This window comes from Maylandia zebra, linkage group LG14 (assembly GCF_041146795.1).
Source record: "Maylandia zebra isolate NMK-2024a linkage group LG14, Mzebra_GT3a, whole genome shotgun sequence".
NCBI lineage: Eukaryota > Metazoa > Chordata > Actinopteri > Cichliformes > Cichlidae > Maylandia > Maylandia zebra.
The window spans coordinates 2,813,897-2,836,415 of record NC_135180.1 but is presented as its reverse complement, the minus strand read 5'-3'; the positions used below and the strand labels follow the sequence as shown (position 1 = coordinate 2,836,415).

The 22,519-nt window shown below is 39.3% G+C and overlaps 1 protein-coding gene across 4 annotated transcripts in view; it reads left to right on the top strand.

Annotated features, from left to right (window-relative positions):
* Positions 1 to 22,519, top strand: part of bcas3 (BCAS3 microtubule associated cell migration factor) — a 314,780-nt gene that overhangs the window by 7,437 nt on the left and 284,824 nt on the right. For all 4 annotated transcript variants that reach the window (XM_014407735.4, XM_014407734.4, XM_076892111.1 and 1 more), the window contains exons 6-7: positions 6,395 to 6,476; positions 10,263 to 10,335. In XM_014407735.4, coding sequence (XP_014263221.1) covers positions 6,395 to 6,476; positions 10,263 to 10,335 — 155 coding nt within the window. The remainder of the gene's footprint in view (positions 1 to 6,394; positions 6,477 to 10,262; positions 10,336 to 22,519) is intronic.

Genomic DNA, 22,519 nt, shown 5'->3' with positions numbered 1-22,519 from the left:
TCACCCAGAGTGGGCAAGTTATTTAGTCTTTATAAAAAACGACTTCTTCAAAGTCAGACTTGGAAAATCATTAGAAGATTTTGTCAGCTTTGTAACTTAACAAATTATCCACAACACTGCGAAGGCTTCGCTCACCAAGTATCGCCTTTCATGTGGAGGCTGTCACAGAAATATGCAAACTTCACATACATCCTGTGAGATCTAAACACACCGAAGTCCTTAATCAGTCTCTTTATAAACATCCACAGGCCACGGCTAAAAAGACACACTCTTACTTTATTCATGATCACACACGTTGACCAGAATGATGTGGCAAATCTCGTGTTGTGAGCAGACTTTCTGTTGCATTGTGGAGGAAAGGATTACAGCTGTTTTAGCAATGCTACACACACCCGGTAAAATAGCCTTTTCTGCCTTTCTGTTGCAACTGACACCAATTCTGCAGCAAAGGCTGGCCTGTTATTGCACACTTTCCTTTTCTATTGTTTTCCTTTTAAGTTTTCAGAGTTTCCAGGATGTTTATGGGTTATGTTTTTTTCACAGGCTTTTTAAGTAAGCACCTAAGGTGCCTTGCTCTCTGGCTTTTGAGTGGCCGTGAAGTGTTTGTGACAGTTGCTAAGCCAACACCCTCTGTAATGGCTCACCAGAGTACGAACACACATTTACACACATGCTTTCACAGACTCATGAGGCGGGGACTCTGACTGGTTGTATGGATACTGACAGAGGTGTTCAGGTGATGTAGATTACAGTCACCTCTCACTGGAGAGGTGTCACCGAGCACTGCGTGATAAGAGGCAGACTGTCATAGACTAATTGTCTGCGATTGTGTTGATGAAATGCTAAAGTAAAATGCCTGTTCGGAGTGTGAGTCGATGTGTCGAGGAGTTGGAGCCATCTTACAAAAAGGGTCAAAAACCCTCTCCTTTATAATTCAGAAATATTAATACATGGATGGGCATGGGGAGTTTTTGTAATCCAGACACTGATATGCAAGTTACACAGAAGGAGAGAGCTAATACAATCTGTTTAATCTGCCATAGCTGTGCAGGGTTATTTATGTTTAATCAGTTTGAATTTATGTGCCTTCCCAAGGCTAATCATTGTCCGCTAATCCTGTTTATTAGAGCCTACTAAAATAGCATTTATTAGACTAACACTAAAATTCAAGTGTTAATCTTCATTTGAGAACTCTGATGTAGGTGTGCTTATTTTTTTTTCCCTCCACAAACTCAAACCATGAACCAATTTCATAAATAACTAAACATTTGTTATGTGTAGTTATTTATTTGTTCAACTACTCTCTGCTTTGATGGGAAGTCGCAGAGTGGACAAACTATGCAACATCAGCACTCATCTCTCCCATTACTTTTTAATTTTCATTTGTCGGGCATTGTAAATGCTGACACTGATAGATAAGCAACCGATAATATTGGCCTGTTTTAAACTGTCTCCCCCCCCCAGTGACTATATAATATGTAAATCTACAGTAAAAAAAACCCCCCAACAACTTTATTTTAAAATACATAGCACATAGTGGTGGGACTCTCAGATTGTTGCACATGAGCACTGAAGCAAAGTGCTTTCCTCCACAAGTCTCATTCACCCAATCACACAAACGTTCATGCAGTGCTTTTAACTATACTTAAGCGCATTTAAACATACACCCTCACACCCCTATGAATGCATCAAATGCAACTTAAAGTTCAGTTGCAATCCACTGACCTTCCGACTAGAGATCACCCACTCACCATCTGGAGCACAGCCACCCCAATTTTAAATCAGTTTTGACAGTTGAAAATTTTAAAAGCATACCGAGCATACATACAGAAATATTCATCAGGACTTCCGAATGGAAAAGTGGTGTGTAATAGAGACCAAGGGTTCCATTACCCTTACCTGTATTTTTATTCGCTTGAGGATTTGTATTTTAAAACCAACATAAAAAAGAAATATATGTATAGTTTGGTGATTCTTTATCAGGTTTGACGTTTCAGTTAGTATTTAAGTGACTGTTTGTGGACAGTGAAGGGACAGAGGGGGACTGGCCATCCTACCTGTGTCACGAAAAAGGACCTGAGTAAACCTAAATTCCTTGCACATGTATTTGTGTGTTAGTAAGTGTCTTAGCAGTGGGCACCTTTTCCTGGTTGCTTCCTTTGCAAGATGTGGAGTGAAAGAGTAAAAGCAGCTCAGTGACCTGCTTATGAGCTCCTGGAGTAAACCAATGGGCCAGGTGGGGGGTGTTTTGGTTAAGGTGTTTCTAATTTATATATAATTGATTGACGTGTATATGTTATTGAATTATTTATAGGACTTTGTATGAATAGAAATATGTCTTCCGTGTGTTGTATTGTGGTTTGATATTTGCTTATGTGGACGTTTGTTTTCTCGTTTGGTTTGCTAACCCCAGACTTGGGTAATTCCCGATGCTCACCTGAATGGGTAGAGTATAAAAGGAAGCCAGTTTAGAGTGGTTGGTTTTTGGTTTGTGTTGGTGTGTAACCAATAATAAAGCCCACCAGTTGATGGATAGATTTTATTCCAGCCTCGTGTCATCTTGTTTGAACCTACACATGACCGTCAGCCGAGCTGACACGGTGTGAAGTTATGAACCTGCATTCAATCCATCTACCTTTCTTCTGTGAGCTCTCTTTCAGTCCTGGTTATATGTAGTTCTCTTCTATTATTATGGTATTGTGCTACAATATGCAGCAATATGGTGCTAAATCAGTGAAGAGGAAGACTATTGCTTATAATAAATTTGAATAATGCTATATTTCAAATGCTTAAATATGGTTTAGCTGAATTTTCCTGAGAAGGAAAGACACTCAGCATATTTATTAGGGTTTAAGGATGCACACATTTTGATGAGCAGCACTTAATGTAAACTTTTAAATTTTCAACAGCATTCCTAAAGGTGCTTTATATTCTGCTGTGTTGGAAAGTATTATTGGAGTTGCACAGATGTGCTCTCCAAACTGGTGATCCTTACTCAGCATCGTTGGTGTCGATAGACAGATGACTGAGGGTTCAGATCTGGTCCGTACATTATGAAGAGAAAACAGAGTGGCACATTTCAATTTGCGTTGCAGATCTGCATCATAAGCAGTTCACCAATCTGTGCGTTTATCACCTCAGTGGTGTGTGTTATGGGAGAGCAAGCACCTGCTACTGTCAGGCACCTCCTCGCTCCAAACCCCCAATATGTCCAGCGCTGTATTCGTGCGAGTATCCACTTGTGAATATGGCCCAGATATCTGTTCACAGCTTAAGGCATTACATTTGAGAGATTAAAACAGAAGAGCAGACACTGTGATTTCACAAAAACATTATGTGCCACAAATGAAATGAATATAATGAATAACTATATGCAGGAAAAACAAGTTTGAAAAAGCAATTTGGCATATTGCATACGCTGGCCGCTAATGTAATATTGGGTATGTTGTTGAAGGCAGTGGATGTCATATAGAGCCATGTAAGGCGAGGATGAGCAGTGGGGTAATGCACAATAACCTGCCGCATTAACCTCCAGCATCCCCTCTTCTCATTTTAATCCAGCAAATTCCATTATTCCCCCTTGCAGGACCATTTGCCTGCATAGGAATCGTACCCTGCTGCCAACCTCCTTTTATTCCTGCTATCAGTGCTTGTATAACCTGCCTGTGTCTTCAGTGTTAATCTACCGCAGCTGGGCCTCAAGCACTTTGAATAAAAACACAGCTCCAAATCCGCCACTTTGAAAAGGCTACTAATTGCACAAAAGAGCGATCATCCCCTCAGATGGGTTTAAAGACTTAAAACAAACAGATTAAAGCACTAGTAAAGTGATAATGCGGGGTTCACTGTAATTTAATGCATAAAAGAGAAAGAAAAGTAGGGCATTGTATGCTTAGAACAATGTGCCATTACATACACCACACACTGCCAGGAACTAATATACTGGCATCACATATAAATGGATGAAGACTAAACCCAGCTGGACACACACACACACACACACACACACACACACACACACACACACACACACACACACACACACACACACACACACACACACACACACACACACACACACACACATTAAAGTGCTTTTCACTGTGGTTAAATTTGCTCTGTAATAAAGACCAGAAATGCAGCAAACTTAAAAATCTACTCTAAGTTCGACTCTATTATTCTTACTGTTTATCTGTAAATGTAATTTCAAGTCTGTGCAAATGTGGTAGAATGAACATGTTTATTCAGTGAAGGCAGATGATGATGGCAGTGAGAAACAGACAAGCTCACTCCCCTTACACATCAACTGTACAACAGTCAAACATATAAACAAACAGCTGCTGGTTATGTAGTTTTTATTTCTCTACTAATTTTTTATGTATTGTGGTGTGTTTTTTTTCAGTAAATAATTGGCTGCACTATATAAGCTGGACTGTTTAACTTTTTAGTACTGAACAGATTGTGTTCATGTACTCAAATGGCTCAAGAAGGCAATCCGAGTGGAAGATGAAGAAAAAAGGAAATAATGATTGCGTTTTTATTATTCTCAAAATGTGTCTCTAACATTGAGTATTAAAAAACCTTTTATAAATTGATGATGTCAGAGTCTTAGGGTTATTTATTTATTTTTTTAATGCATTGGTGTAAATTTTATGCATTTACAATTTGGGTATTTTATTGGCACAAACATCAGAACATTTCGAATGAAACTCAGTCGTACACCTGGGCAGGGATTTTCAAATACTGAGGTTGGGAGTCTCCCCAACAACTCTCTTAGGCTCAGTTTCCCCAGATATGAATTAAGCTGACTTCTAGACCATAACTTCTTTCCATATTCATTGAATTTTTCTTTTAGAGTAGGACTAGGCTTAATCCATGCCTGGGAAGCTGCTGATAAACCTGCTGAAAATTTAGACTTGAAACTAAAACTGGCATTTCCAAATGTTTTGTTTGCCTTTTAATTTATTAAATTAAGTCTGCTATTTCACTCCATGTGGTTCATATTTCTGGGTGGGAAATTACCTAAGATATCATCAAATATTTATGCAACTAAAAGAAATAAAATGCAGGTGAAACAAATTAAATGAAAATGTTAGCCTTGACTTTATTAAGGAAAAACTACAATACACTGCATATTTGTAATGAGAAAATTGAATTACTGCGGTCATTTACACACATTTAAGGGTGTTTTATTAATTTGTGAGCATGACTCGTGGTAGAGTGAAATACTTTATTTATCCTTCCCACTGTCCACTTTTCCTTCTCAAAGTCGGACTGAAGCCTGTTTTGTGGCTACTGGTCTTGCTGCACTAATGACACTGCCATCATTAGATTAAAACCAAATTACAGTTTTGACCATTAAATTTTTCAGTGTGGACAGATTCATTAAAAATGTGATAAGAGTTGCAGACGTAAGTGAAAAAAGAATCATTTGCCATAATTAACATAAAATACAGAACTTTGCATTGAACCCATCGTCTCCATTGTTCCCATTGCCCCCAATGCAAAATGCACAGTTCCCTCCAAAGATGATATAGTAGCTGAAAATTCTGATTTATTTATTTATTTATTTTTTAAAAATTAATTTAATTTTTTTAATATAGTGTAACACAAAATCTTGGCAACGAAGAAGTCATCGGGTGGTTAATTAAGAAAGCCAGTACCTGAAGTAGTGGATGAAAAATGAAATGATGGGAACATAATTTAAAGCATAAATCCAAAAACTGCTAAAGATGACAGACACCGTGGAAATAATAAAGGTTAATGAAACATTCAGCTACGGGTCTCCCATCATTCTATTATGTGCAGTAAATCAGAAATCAAAGATAATTCTGAATTATGTTAAGACGCACTGGCTGTTTCTTATGTATTCTGCTACAGAGGCATTATGGGCTGCTGCCCACTTGGCATTGACCCACATCCCCAACCTCTCCTTGTTGGCTCTGTAAGTGGAGTCAGCTCATTTGTGTTGTGATGCCACTGGGACTTTTATTTTGTGCTTGGTGGATTTTACTTCGTGGTTTGGCTGGAGCTTAACAACCAGACCACCATGTGGATGTTCCCCATCCTCCCTCCCTACCTCACCCTGCCATTTTCTATGAAAAGTAGTTTTACACCGCGAGAAAACGTGTTGTTTTTCTTAGTGTGAACAGATCAGATCATAGGTTTAAAAAAAAAAAATGACAAGAAATTGTACGCTTTAAAAGAAACGTGTGTTTTGAAACAGTTCCCTACGTGGCCGGACATAAAGATCTTCGAACGGCCTAATACCTAAATACGTTTTGTTTTGGATTTTTTCATCCTGGTCTGTACTACTGAGTAAAAATACCTCTTTTATTGTGCTGATTTGTGAACTTCTCTTACTTTCAAGTCTAATATATGTTTTTTTTTTCAGCTGGCAGGAGAAGCTCAAGAGCTTTTCTCAGTGCGACACGGTCCAGTGCGAGCTGCTCGCATTCTGCCAGCTCCTCATAACAGTGAGTATTTTCAGTACCGTTACTTGAGTATGATATGCACCTACCTGCAGTTAAGCACATATTGCATATTCTTGCTTGAATAATTATACAGTAGTGATGACATGATTATACAGCATTAAAACCATCGCCAGGTGAAGTTGACAACATTTGTTGTCAGTTCTTTTATCGGTGCTGCTGAGAAACATTTCTGCTGAGGAAACACAGAAAAACAAACACAGCAGGTGTCAGTATTTTTCACATCTCTGCTATAAGGGTAGAGATGGGTTCCTTTAGTTATTTTTATAAGGTATTAGCTTGTTGGCAGGATCTTTTGGGTAATGTGCTGTGGGATTTGTATTTTGTGCACAGGCTATTTATGGTGTTTTGCAGTGTGCAGCCCACATTGGCTGGTAGAGGAGGCTGCTACTGTCATGGAGCGTCTTTGCTTTCAAAGGCTGTTTAAGTCTACAACAGTGTTCAGCTGTGTATTACTCATCAAAAGTAACATCTGCATTGATATCAGGACCTTAGGTTTCATAAACACACTGCATGATTGAAATTATGAGATGGTCAATGTTTTCCATCCATCAGTGATTGTAATGCTGTTGATCATTATGTAGCTTTCTTTATGGTATCAGTGGTATTAAAGTTCCACATCTACATATCTGTGTCAGAAGAAGCTGCATTCAACTGTGAAACACAAGCTTTTATACCTTGTAGTAGATAAAATCTCAGCTCGTGTTGTGCCACCTTCAGATGCTGTCTGAGATTTTTTTTTAACAGTAAATGTCTCTTCTGAAACCACACAGGGATGTGGAGGAAGTTCATTTAAACATTTTTCCTTTGCAAGTCTCCTGAAGTGTCTTTTCAGCATAATTCGGAAATGTCTGTCCTGGAAAAAAAAACTCTGGTTAACTTGATTTCAGCATCCAAGGTCAACACTTAAAATTAAATTTTGGATGGCCTATTGTAATGTAGTTTTGGGTTGTGGGCATTTTAAGTGGTGCTATATCATTAAAATTAAAGAGTGCTCCTTGGTTCCTCATCCTAATGTTGTCGTAAATCTCAGTCAGTAGTCCATATTACTAGTAATGCAGGCATTGGTGTCCTTTTGTCATGAAGAGTTTAGCCAAACAAAGGGTATCCCAAGTGCATTTTGATCAAATTTGAGTTTTGTATTTGCGTTAGTATTATGTCATTAATGTAACACACGGGCCGCGGTAATCTGGCAAGGATGATTGCTACAAAATGATGCCACAGAAAATCTTCTTTTAGCAAACATTGAAAAAGAATCATTGTTCATTATTAATGATGATTTTTGGATACCTTTATTTCAGAAAAGTTAGTGAATATTATTTTTTTTTTTTAAAAAGGAAGTAGAAAGAAAAACATTTTCGTCCACTCATCCAATTCAGGGTCTTGAGCTGGAGCCTGACATGGGGCCACAGGCGTGGTACGCCCTGAACAGGTTGCCAGTTTGTTGCAGGGCAACAATAGAAAGCTCGTAGTGCTTAATGTAAAAGCTGAGATCACACAGACCACAGTGGCTGCTTCAACCTGAGATGAACTTTAAGTACAGCAAGGAAACCACATAGAAACTGCAGTCTGGCATCTGAAGCGATCAAACAGCACCTGAATAACACTCTGTAGCTTCACCAAGTGACGTGTGAAATGCTTCCTTATCCACCACCTGGATGCATGCACATGCATAATTAGTGCGTTGTAGTGTAAATTCCTCAAGGACAAAAAACAGACTGGCACGCGGAGCCTCCTGCATAGACCCCCTCTCTTACTATCTGATAGGGAGATTTCCGTCACTCACCCTAAAGTTGACTCGCAGATTTGGAAAGTGTAATAGAAGCTTTCAAAATCAGCATTTTGTGATTTACATTACTCACAATTTGCTTTTATGAGTAATGTAGCGTGGTCCAAATGAAAATTACAATGCAGGAGGAAAATGAGAATTTTTGTGAATCAGTATATTGAACAGTACTTTCAGATTCATTTCTTTTTGGAAGGAAACATTTCCCATGATGTTCTGTGAATGCACGTTTGATCTGCTTACCTAATGCTGTTTTATATGACCTGAATTACAAACAACGTTAAAGCATTTCATTTCATTTGTAATGTAAGTGAAATAGTCCCAGTAATGACAAACAAATGTGGCACTGGTTCCACTCATGGAAGGTTGAATGCAGTATTAATTGCAGTTCACATATTCTCAAAGTCATGGTGCAAATGGTCGACTTGTTCCACTGATGAGACTCTTTACAGACATGACGTTTAAATTTAATCCCTGCAGGTGTCAATCGGTTCTGTGAAAGATGGTTTGTGGCTTTTTTTTTTCCGGTGAGAAAATCGTCTTTGTGCTCGCCGTCTATGTTGCAGTCTTTTGGCAGATTTCAACAACACACAATGGCAGCTTTTGAGGAGTGCTGGAAGTGGATAAAAGCAAACCACAGTAATAAGAAGCAGCAGATAGCCCCGACACATGAGGGGAGTAATTCTCTCAGCAGAAAATAAATATGAATTGTACCACTGCAGGGAAGGACACTGATTGTAATCTGTTAGGGTGCAAACAGTGTTGCACTGTGGCGAGCCATTAAAAGGCCAATTGTCTGGGATATGAGGCTGTGGGTGGGTGGACTCGTAAAGCCCTGAAAATAGGTGTTGATTATAATAAGGAAAGGTTCCTCCTTCCTGGAATAGAGAAGGAAAAGCTGGTTTTCCAAAGGAAGTAAACGCGTTTATCCACATCTCGTTTACGAGCTGTGATCTTTTGTTGTTTTGGAAAATGAAGCAATGACTTCTCTGTCTGACAACAAATGAGCATTGAGGAGATACTTTGTGAATGCTCTCTGGTCTTCATGCTAGAGGAAATGCCATGCAGTTTAATATGTAGCCTGATGTTTCGGGCGATGTCATAGTATTATTTAAACATACACTTACTTGTTTCTGTTACTATTCATTGCAATATTAATCAAATCAAAGTTGCTCTATGCATCTTCCCAGAATGTTTTCTTTTTTTAGTTAAATGTGCCATTCACCAAGTCTCCAAGGAGCATATTTATGTTCCGGCTCAATATCTTGACTGATGACAGAAACATGAAAGGAGAGAAGGATCCTGTTGGTAGTGTTAAAGGCTGGTACGGAAGGCACGTTTGCTCTCATGCCATACCACAGGAACTTGGGCTGATTACTGTCAACCCTCAAATTACAGTCCTCTAAAGGGTAACATCTTCTTCAGTCTAAGCACCCCCATCCACTCAGTCCCCTTATCCTTTGCCAAACTTCAAAAATGAGACAATTAGGGAAAATATGGGATCAGAAATACTTAATGCAGCATGATTTCTCTTCATTTTTCACATGCCCACTGGACTTTGCATTTTCAGTAAGATTTCTCCATCATTTTTGAGTTTTGTTAACTTTTTTTTGGAGGAACAAAAATGTTTGGTTTTTTTTTTTTAAATTATTTTACATCAAGCTTCATTTATTCTTTTAGCTCAAATTTACAGTAGAAAATCAGTAGAGACTAGCAAACAAAGTCTTTAAATTAAGTGATTCCATGTTTTGGATGGAAAAAAAAAATCTCCATTTATCAAAAAATATTTTGCAACCATAATTGGATTATGGGGCAACCATAGTAATGTAATCAGCACGTTTCCTGCCATGGTAATAGCCTGCCTGTTGTATGAGGGTGGGGAGTGCTCGAGCCCTCACATGTTTGGTAAAGAATGTCTCTCTTTGTTGTGTGCAGATTCTGCTGTTTCTCATCTGGCTCTTCCTCTGACTCCTCTTCCTCCTCAGGTCCTGTAAAGCTGGACAGTTTTGCTGACAAGAGGCCCCTCCTTGGGGTCTGCAAGAGCACGGGGTCCTCTGGGTGAGTTCAGGCTTCGTTATAAAACTGACATCACTTCCTGTCGGTCACCCATAAACTGCAATGCAAAATAGTGACTTTGCTTCCCCTCTGTTTATAAGTGATGAATTATAGATTCACATCTTTCTGCTATAATGTTGTGCTATTCTGTGCGATAAGTGACTGACAGCTTAACTAGTGGAGGGGCAAAAAATGATGTTCTATAATGTCGTCTTAAACTTAAAGACTAGATGCCCGTTAAGCTCTGTCTTTGCCTAGTAAAGACAGGCATCTACTTTCTAATTAAAAGTGCACTTACTGGAAAGTGAGAAACTAAAGCAACCTGTGTCTCATGGGATTTAGCCGTCCTTTCTTTAAAACCTGCCAATAGTGTTTTACTTTCGGTGATGTTATGAAGGACAACAAATGCTCCATCTGAAAGTCATTTTTAAAAATAAGAGGCATCAAAGGACACCCAACATTTTGTTACGAACCCTTCACATGCAACTTGAGGTGAGCCACCCATGTGGGCTTAGTGACTATTAGTGGCAGTGTGGCTGGAATGCGAGCAGTACCTGAATGCCCCACAGGCTGGGAGAAGGGTGATGGAGCAGATGTGCAGAAGCCTGGGATTGTTAGGGTTAGGCCTGGGAATGTCATGTCTTTGTTTAGTGCAAGAAAACTTACTTCAAAAGTGACAGACCCCGAGGCATCTTGCACTCCCTTCTCTATACCCAGTTTGTGCCCTCCCTTCTTCCCCCCTCTTCCACTTACTTATGCTGCTCTTCCAGAGCAACACAAAATTTAACTCAATATATCCTCCTCAGGAAATGAAATAAGGAAGTCTGTCTTCAGCTGGGTCTCGATGGAGACCACCTTCTTGATGTTTTCCAGGAACTGCCGCCACTGTCTCTCTGACGCCATTGCCATTGCTTCTGCTTTTCCTATGTCCTCACTGACACTGAGACAGGCAGCGTTTTGACGGTTTGGCAAATCACCCAGGCGTCGTTCAACACTAATGCTGAAAACATGTACTGTGTTGAAAAGCAGAAACCCTGACCTCTGGCTGAATGGCACAGCCTGGTCCTTCCCTCTACAGAAGTGCTCGGTAAATAACACTTTGGTCAAAGACAAGAAGGAAAAAAGCTTCCGGGTGCGGCGCTGTACTTTCCATCGGGCCTGTTCATAAACTTACTAAGGTCCTCGCACAATTTTTAGCATATAATCATTTTGAAATAACAGCTTTTGTTAACCACCAAAAAGGATGCCGTCCTGACACTTAAATGGAAAACAGATTGGACTCTTGGCTGCTATAGCAGTGCTGGTTTAGAAGTCGGTTCAGTCAGCTCTAGGCTTAGATTACAAGATTTGCAAATTAAAGGAAAACCAGAGAAGGGAAAAAGCATGTGTGCTAAAGCGCTGTACTTGTGGATTTCCAGCCAGGCACACTCAACATAATTTTATCAATGGAAAGGATTATATGTAAAGTCCAAACAATGTAAGGATCCAGTGATTTTCTTGACAGTAAAGCTACATATGCGTCCCTTTCACTCTGTACCAGTGCCAGACGGCTTTAGGAATTAGTAAAGACTGCTGGTGCCCTTGCAGACCTTGGTGTGTACGTCTGCTCACATTTCTGGAAAAGATTTAAGTTTCCTTCCCTTTCTAGCTGTTGTTATTATTTTCAGTCGTTTTAATTACATCCACAGGTATTAGTATTCTCAAAGTGATCCTCAGTGAAATTTTATGGGAAAGACCAAGGCGACTTAACTGTTTGCGGGTGTTTGAGTGCACACATATCTTGGGCAAAAGTTCAGTGATGAATAAGTGTGCTTTGTTCTCTGGAGTGACATTTCCAACCTCCATCTACCCCCTCACAACATCTCCACATGCCGAGAGGATGTGGTCCCCTCAATATAGACTTCTTTCACCATCAGAATTAATACTGCACGGGCTATTTCTAGACTCTAGTTAATACACATGGATGAACAGTCACTACTGAGGCCATGGACAGGCTTTTTTGAAGGGTTGTACAGTATGTCAAACAGTAAACAGTGTTCTACATCCTGAATGCCCACCTCAAGCGGCCCTTTTATTATATTGTTTTCTAAAAAGAGCGCCAATTTCAAAAGGCGGATGCATTGCACCACTGCTCGCTCACTCTTGTGCGTCACTGCTGAGTGTTTTTCTTCTAAAAAAAAAAAAAGCTACACACTAGGCTGTGTAGGTTATTTATTTATATTACAAATAAGTATTTTTATGTGTTGCTGATGGGGCTGAAAATGTCTGGTAGTGATGTTAGAACAACAGAATCATCAGTTCACTTTAAATCTATAATTGTCAGTTGACAGCTAACTTGATTGAGAGATATTTTTTTTTAATTATTTTGTTTTTTAAATCTATAAAATGGTGTATTTTGTTTTTACTTGATATACAAAAATTAAACATGATAATAATACTTAGACAATAAATGCATTAGTACCTAGAGGCACGACACGGATGGATTTTAGTGCCACTATAGACGTGTCCATGTGTCGTATACATTGCGTGCTTACGCCTTTGAAGGACAGATGGTTAAAAGCTTTCCTAACAAAAAGCCCTTAAATGGCGGGTGAGGTAATTGAAGGAACAACAGTGAGCGTACACCCAAGACGTCAATCAAAGAGACTAGAGTCTGTGTATCACACGTGGTTATTAAAAGTCATTCAAAGTTGTTTTTTAAAAAAAAATTGATGTTATTGTTATTGGTTACAGCTTAATTAGCCAACAGAAGCACTTAGTTAGGGGCTTGGAAAAAAAAAAATCATGGTCTGTTTTAGAAGTGACCTTTTCATGACATTAGCCACATGTCCATTTTTATGGTTACCAAGGCAACATTTTCCTCATCTAATATGATCGGTTGATCACATTAGTCTGCTGTTCAGAGACAACGTGCACAACACACATGACCCTAAGTAGTCACCTTCATAAATATGGCTCCTTTTAACCCTATTTAAGCGATTGACCAGTGTTTCCTGTTGAGATTGGGCAAGCAAATAAGCCATGCTTGCACAATAAATGTGAAAAACACATTGACAAATGGATATAGTTTTCATCTTTAAATGTTGAGGCATCAAACTATGCAAATTATCGGTGCAAGCTGATGTGCTTTGATTTCAGTTTCTACTACCTAACTCTAATTTCCCATAAGTCATAAGGTGCTGTTTCGTGGTGCAGTGTTACTTTAAAAACAAACCTAAAAAGCTACACAGAGGGTTGGGTGAAGCGTGCCTCCTCCCACCACTCACACTGACAGTAAGTGCCATGCAAAATCCAAAGTAAATGTACAGCAAACACAATTTCATCCTCCTGCACATTTGCATTTAATCTGCTTTAAATCCTTTAGTGAAATATCACCGGTTATTAACTACATGGTTGGAGGCAACAAATTCCACTTAGCCCACACAAACACTTTTGATGGCAAAAGCCCATTGAAGCACTAAGCACTAAGTGTTTCAGTGCATTTTCATGACAGGTTTTGCTCTGTGCACCGGATGTATCCTTTTTCTAAAGTGTATTAAATGGAAATCGTGAAGCATTTGTATAAAACAAGCCACCAGATTAAGGGATTTGGAGAAGTGATGCTTTTTATCCACCATGAGGTTATGGTATTCTTCACTGTCACACCATGACCATGCGCACAAACGTGCTGTCCAATCTTAGCTGGAGGGTGGATGCTGCCGTGAACGTATTTAATTTGTCCTGCATCAAAATTGCGGTAAAGCTGTATCAATTATGTTCAAGATGATCGGAGTATTTAGACACCGTGTCAGCCCAGAGGACAATCCACAGTCCTCCTTGTGCCCTGGCTGGCAAAATTGGCCTTCAATTTGTGGAAAGGAATGTCATGTTCTCCACTGAGAAAACCATTTTGATCACATTGTTCCCTGACACTTTTGTCATGCTCCTGCGTGGAAATGAGAGTAGCTGTAATCTGTTCTTTCACTTCCCCTTTTTCGTTGCCCCACATGTGGACACACATACGTACTTGTGCAGTGCATAGGCAGAGCTCAGGGGCTCAGGCTTCACTGTGGAACGTTTATTTTGACTTCCATGTCTGCTTTATGTCTGTCGAAAATGTGTTCTGCCTCGCCAGTTTTCCTCCTTCAAATAGGAAGTCAGATTATACTCAGTAGTACTGGAAGTGGTGCATATAAACACAGCCGACAGGCTGAATGATTAGTAATGACTTTTCAAACTTTTACCATAGCTTCATTCTTTAAGCCAGGCCCCTGTGGTCAAAGCAATTAATATTTTATTTTACTAAAGTTTAAACTTTTCCTTTCCTCTAGATTGAAGTATATTGCAATACTATTGTAATTTTCTCCAGATGTTAACTGTTAAGTAACACCCACTGTTGGAGGGCTCGCTATCAGTCTTAGATTAAGGCTTAACTGGGCAAAAATAATCAGATGCCTTTTTATGGCTGTAAGTAATGAAGTTATGAAGTTGGGGAAGTCTCATCTCTACCGATATTTAAAAGAGGTCCAAAAATGACTTTACTTTGAAGCTTCCCTGAGATGTTGGAGGAGACATACTTTCTGATTACATAATCCGATTAGAAGATAACAAAAATTGCATCCATGATAAACATGGGGCTGTAGAGATGGCAATCTCCATCCACCACTTCTGCCCAGGCTTAAATATACTAATAACGACTGAGTGGCATAATCTCTCCAGCATGTCCTTCCCTGCAGCCACCTTCTAGATTACTGTGAAATTTTGTACAGATATTTATGAATCCAATGATTTGGCTATGATTCCCTTTCCTGTACTACTTTTGGTAAGTGGGCATTGCACCAGCCACTATTACATCCCAATTGTGATGCATTTATATGCCTCCAGCAGCTCATTGTCACTCCCTTAACAGGAGTCCTGTGCCTTTATGACTAATAGGGCACACAGGCTTTTCTATTGGTCTATTGATTGCAGAACAACAAAGATTAAAAAGTTCATTATTACTTTTTGAGTTATTGCACTAAATATATTTTACTAAATGCTAGCAAGTAATTTTGTCTTTAGAGCTGATGAAATAGTCATGAAAAGTTTTGCTCTGAAAAATATAAAAGTTGAACACCGGCCTAAGTTGATACGTCACATTTCTTATATAGCTTTAAGATGTCAAAGCAGAAGAAAGAACTGCTGTATGACCAGATGTTTCTTGTGTCAAGTGCTTCCACTTAACATAGACAGAAAATTGGCACATGAGGTTAAAATGGGATCTAATGCAAGCCATGGTTTGGGTAATGAATATTAATACCCACTTCACTGCTGTCAAAGAAAGAATAAGCTGAATTTATTGGGTGCATATACATAAATCCCATGTTGATTTTTCCCCCATTGTTGTGCTTTTAATGTTACACATCTTTGAGTCACAAACTTGTAGGAGTTTTTTTAAAAATGTTTTGTAGCTAGTATAGTCAGATTTAATGGGTTTGTTATCTATTTAGCTGCACTTTTCACTCTAATGCAGTATGCTTTAACACATAAACACTAACAATGAGTAAAAGCCTGTACATGAATACACATGGACAAACACAGGGTAGTTTGTTTTCAAAATGCTGGCAATTATTCTTATTATTATGTGAAGTATTAAATAGTGGAGGAAATGTATTTCTGGCAGACATGGAGCTGTGGTTGAACTTTTTACCCTAATTACTTTCCTGCTAATGCCTCCAGCCTGCCGGAATCACTGTGGCTCCCCCAGGCCCCCAGTAGGCTCTGATGTGGCTAGTATTTGTGTGTGGAGAAGGGGAGCTCTGGGTTTCAGCAGAGAGCCAATAAGAGTCATAAGAGAAAACAAATAAGGAGGAGTAGAGAAAAAAACGTTGCACTGCAGTTTTTCTTTTCTTTCCCTTTGATTTCATAAATATAGAATTTTACATAAACTCATCATGGGGACAAATGTCATGGTAATTTGAGAGTTTTAATGATTTCTTTGAACTGTTAGAATTATTGTATGTATTGTTAATTTCTTTAGCTCCATACAGGGTCATAAGTATACATACAGGCTCAAATATATATACATATACACCCAATAACATTTTGTTAAGTGTCCCTTATCAAGTATGCTTTTGGTAGCCATTGACAATTTTCTGGTGTAATTCTAGCGGGTTATTTGACCACTCTTTTTGCCAGAATTGGTAGAGTTCATTGGACTGGTTGGGAACTGGTTTGGGAACGCCATTCTAGAAGCTTAGTGTTAGCCTGCTTTACCCCTGTAAAGACCAGTTTTGATGTGTTTTTGGAATCATTCTCACGTTGGACCACCCAGTTGTATGGTTTAAGCCATCAAGCTGTTGATTTGAAGTGAAATTAAGGAATTTGGAGGCAGTCCTCTTGCAATGTACCAGTACCACTGGCAAAACAGCATAATGCTACCACCACCATGCTGGACAGTTGGTACTATGTTCTTCTGTTTGAAGCTTCACCTTCACCTTCAAACATACCTCTTGTCATTGTGGCCAGATGGGTCAATCTTTGTCTTCTCTGTAAATAAAATGTCCTTTCCAGAAGGCATTTGGCTTGGTCATATGGGCAGCTGCAATTTTCAGTTGAGCTTTAAGGTGTTGATTTTCGACTTGGTCAAGTAAAACTCACTTTGGACTGGAAAGAGAAAAACTACAAAAACGGAAACTGCAAGTTGTAATCATCCATGATCTTGATCACTAACGAGAATAAGCTTTGGCCTTGTCAAATTAAAAGACACTGTGGAACCTTCAGCATGAATAATTAAAAGTTTTAAGTGTATGTATATGTTCGAGCCGGTATGTGTACTTGACCATGTGTAAATGAGAGAAAATCCTAAATAAATTCAAATTGTGCACCCATTTCTTCTTTTTTTTAAAAGTCATATTTAAAGTCATAAACTTCTGACTACAACTGTAAATGGGGTGCGTATGCAGGTGGAGGCTAGTGCAAGTCTTATGCTAGTCCAAGATTTTGGTTGAGATACAATAGGCCAAAAATTTTTTATATTGTTTTCCAAATTTTTTGTGAACTAGAACATTCGAGGCTGTTCCTACACCACCACTACTCTCTGAATAGTGGAAAATACAAATTTCTTGTAATTTAAAATAATTTTTTGCACATTTGATAATATCTCATTTAAATATCTGTACATCAAATAACATGTCTTAGTCGTGCTAGCTTAAAAACATGACATATGTGAGACTAGGAAAAATCAGTGATTGCCCAGTGATTACATAAAATCTTTTTGCATTTGATAATTGATTACAAGCAGTCACCCAAAGGCTGAGTGTACAACACCCTCTGCTTGACCACTTTGGATGACAACACAATTGTGCAGGTCGACTGGTGGCGGGACTGGTTGGTCTCCAACTCCAATACATCTTTGGCATATTTAAATGCATCGTTCATGAAAGCTTGTAATGCAAACAGTAATTTTCTTAATGGAAGCAAACAGCTGGACATTTTTTAAAAGATAACTAAATTAAAATTCATCCAAATTTACCTGTAATTCTTTTCCTTTACAACAACAGCAGTGGAAACTGTAGCTTCTAAGAGAGTTTATTGTCAAGAACACTTTTCTATCTTGCCTAGAATAAACGTCTGAGGAGAGCTCTGAGTACTTGTTCAGTGTTGGCATAAACTGCTGTCTGTTGGCAAGGCTGATCCTAAATTTCTGGTTTTAATATTGAAAAGTGAGATTACGATTCCCATTCCTCAGAAGTTTTACAGTCTGCAGTTGGAGCATCAGAGTTCTATCTTTCAGCAGAAGCAGACTCAGCTTCCCAAACCGAGCTTGTATTTGTGTAGCATTTCCACACTATGTAATTGTCGTCTATATTTGGGGAGCTTGTAAAACTTTGCAGCAGTAGGAAATGTGGTGAAGTCCCTTCCTTGTAAATTAATTTATTTGCCTTCTTTTTAATTCCTTCTATGGCTTCCATCTTATGCTTTCTACAGTCACATGAAATCTTGTGGTTTGGATCTCCCGGTTTAAGTTCACATTCATGGAAAGACGTGTGCAGATTGCCTCAAAGGAAAAGTGACAGATGTCAGTATGTTTAATCCAGGAGGAAGTAATGACACAATAATAAGACACGTGCCATCCATAATAGCCCCTAATGACCGTTGTAAACCGTTGTGTATCTAAAATTAAAATGCATGCTTATAAATGTGGCACTGTGCAGAGTAGTAGAAGACAAAAATGACCCAAGCAGCCAGCATTTACTGTAAGACCATCTGAAATAGTTATGCATTCAGCAAGTCTGCCCTGTACTTGTTTTATGCCCACAGCAATTTAAATTCAGAAAATTCTGGACCGTCCCAAACTGACCGCAACTCAAGTCTTACAATTTCTATGTGGTTGATCTTCCTAGCCTACAGGTGCTCGTACTGTAGTTTCAATGGTGACACTATTTTTTTCAAAGAAGTTACATTTCTTAAGGACTAAAATGCTATTTTAAATATACAATCATAGAAACATTGGTAAATTGGTTGCTGTGCCATTCTTCCCCAGACTAAAAGCCTTGGCGATCATGTTGACATTTTTGGTTTAAAATACCTCAGCGACTTTGCTGTGACATTAAATGTAGATGTTCCCAATGCTCCCCAGAGAACAAATACTGTTCGACTGTGTTCATCCCCTAACTTTTCACTCGGTTTCACAAGAAGGACACAGCGTGTCTGAGGCTGGCATTCTGGTTGGAACATAAAAATACTAAAGTTTGACACTCAAGTCCTCCAAGATACAAGGTCCTCTTTATGCCATCGTATCCCACAACAGACGAATTTAACAGAAATGTAGTTTCTCTCTCTCTAACCATGTTCTGTTGTCATTTTGCCGTTTTCAAGTTCTGTATCTGACAAGCCCTTTACATTTTCTCCTTAATTTTTGGAGTAGCTTCTTGTCCTGTCACAGGAAGTAAATGAGCCAAGCCCCTTTTCCTCCATCTCCCTCATTTTATATCCTTTCAGACCCAAGGGCCAGTTTGAGTAATAGTAATTGACACATTGATCTAATAGGGCCATCATAATAGGCCTGTTACTGAGCTGGGCAATGGTGCTCGGCGTCACCTTAACATGTGCAAGGACTGACATCCCGCCATGATCCATAATGATAATTGTGATTTAGCCTTGCTTTCAACCTACGCCCCAGTGTCCCCGGCATCAGGAAATCTTATTACATCTGACCCCACATTGCCTCCATTAGAACTAGGTCATTTGTTAAAATACTGCAAAAGCAAAACAATTGAACCCTGTGCCATTTTGATTCTATAACAGTGGGTTATCATTGTCCCTTTGAATCAATTCCAGGGGCCCATTTTTCGGGATAGAGCTTTGAATTGGATTGATCGGACTCTGATAATGCTGAAATCAATGATGCAGCCGCCTGAAAGTAAATTATCGTTGAGCGAAATTTTCGGATTAATCTTAATGCCAGTATTCTTGATTGGTATTGGTCGCTGTACTTGCAGGGCGAGCACCATTGAAATGTTGACGGAGACATTAACTGTCAGGATGGAAAAATGAAACGGGGATTCTTAGAAACTTTTTCCACGGCACATCTTCTGTCTTCCTAAAGGGGCAGGAGCCACTGGAGGGACGAACACACTTGGATTAGCTGGGTTAGCATCCAGGCAGAAAAACACAGTCCACACTTAGTCTTGAGACAGTGTTTAAAATCTAGGCTTAGGTTGTGACCCAACTTCTCACTTGGCGCCTTTGCTGTTTAGCTTCGGAAATATACAAAAGAACGTTAGTATGTACCTGTGTGTATAAATGTTTGTGCGTAAGCGTGTGTGGATGTGTAACACATAATGTTCCCTTAGAGTTTCACTCTTGTATCAGTCATCAAGATAGTTGCTGGGTATTGTTGCAGCAGTTATTTCATTTTGCATCTCTGGGTGTGTGTTCCTCCCTTTGTTTGTGTTAAGGGAAAAAAAACGTGCATGTCAGATTTTAGTGCCTCTGATCTTACCTAACACATGTGCATTTGCGAGAGTGTGCGTGCATGTGTGTGTTAGCAGTGAGTGGTGAAGTCGTGTTTGTGTCTGTGCTGTCCAAGCTGATTTTTAAACAGATGTTGACAGAGTGTTCCACAGGATTGTGTTCCTAAAACACCACTTATGAAATAGGAAAACTTTACTTATTCCATATTTGGGAAATTCTGTTACTGCTACTATCTGCTTCTTACTGCTTCTGCTACTTTTACAGCTATTACTAGTTGTAAAGGATTAAGTGAAGCACCGTGGATACTTTCTGGGTGCACTGTATAACATAAAAAGAAGCTAAAGGCTAGACAAGTTTGTGAAAACATCATCTACATTTTTAATCTCTGCAGCACTCCAGCTTGTCATAATGAACAAGTTGTTGAGATTCTTCCATCTTTAACACATCTTCAACAAATATCAGTCTGCAGGATTTTTCAAGTTGAAATGATGGCCCAGTAGTCATGAGACATGTGAAACACTGCACAAATACAGCGAGAGTGTACATAAGAACCATGGAATCCAGGGTGGAAGAAATGAGAGAAGAGGAGGGCTGAAGAGAAGGCTGTTTGGGGTAAAGACAAGTTGGGTGCTCTATCACCAGGTCCATTAAGCACTTCCTGCATTGGAAAACGTGGTATGGATGGATTCAGAGTGCCAAAAGCATTGTGCCAAAAATGCGTCAGCCTTGTTTACTTAACTAAGACTAGAGTGATGAAGGTGTTGCTGCAGAAGAATCTAACAAAAAAATGCTGGATCAGTTCACACATAATAGACTGTTTGCTCAGATTTTGCCTTGATGCGTCTGCTCTGCCGTTCGGTAACAAGGTACGTTGGTCAATCAAATAAAGGGTGGGCATATTCCAAGGGCCTGTGCTTACAGAGACACATTTGATTATTGAATCTTTTTATTGCAACACACCAACATCACTGCAGTTTCTGGGCACCAGTGAAAGATCACAGCAAGGCTCTGAACTATTAACATTATATTTTCTACATCTATTCTAGTCTTGTGAACATTGTTTCCTTACTTTTCATCCAACAAAAAGGATGTTAGGCTCACCTGCAGTTGAACTTGGTGCTGATAGGTTGGTGTTAGGATGCTAACATCTAAACTGATGTGGTGGTTGTAGTGAACATTAGGATGTTAGCATTGCTAGTCATTGCGAACATGTTGCATGATTATTGGCTGTAAATTGTGTTGTTGTGATGCATCAACGCTCTCATATGAGTAAAGGGTTATAACAAATTGAAAGCCCTCGCTGGCTGTGACCCACTGATTCTCATAAACAGGCACTTTAGAGGTATCACACTCGATCCTGTTCCTTATCTGTAAATGGCTTTTTTGGGGTCTCCTGATAATGTCATGTATGTTTTCCATGGTTTGCCTTTGGTATATTACACAGTGGGTTTATTTTGTGCGATAGTTTTGAATCAGAGTGACAGACAAAGAAGAAAAGCAATAGTGAAGACTGGCACGGCAGACGGACCTTGACGCAGGAGTCGGTCAGAACAGGGTGTGCTGCTGGAATATTCAACGTGGCTGAGGTCATCTGTCTCTTGTAATGGATGAAGGTCTTTCCATAATGATGTCTTCATTTGAATAATGTCCAGATTTCCCTCGGTGGGAGTTGCTGTAACTTGGTAGTAGCTGTCTGCTGTTGAAGCCACTTCCTAATGGTGTCTTCCACTGGCTCTACTCATCAGTAAAGGGATGTTATCGATCATGTCGACTCTCCTTCTTCACCTAACTTTCACAATGTTGATATAATCAGTGCTAGTGTGCAGCTGTTTTTGTGCTTCTCTGTAACATGTTTTTAATTGTTTTGGTTTTTTTACTCCATTCAACAGAATTTGAAGTTTTATATCACACCGTTTCCCTTTAATCTGCCATGAAAGTCATTGTTATATTTTAGAATCACTGCCTTCCATTTGTCCAAAAAGTATCCATGCTGAGACTGATGAGGTATGTATCTACACTTAGTATGCACAAGCAGACTAAATGGACTGTTGAAAGCACTTCGTCCTATGGCTCAAAAAACAAAACTAACACTACAGTTCACCCCTGAATCCTCAGCCAACACGGCACCACAGGCCCTGCCAAGGTTGACAGAGAATGGAAGAGCAGTAGAGGCGTTCCTCGCAGAGACAGAGAAGGGGCACAAGGGACGGGGGGTAGTGGAGGGGAGTCTCTTGATTAAGATTTATGTCTA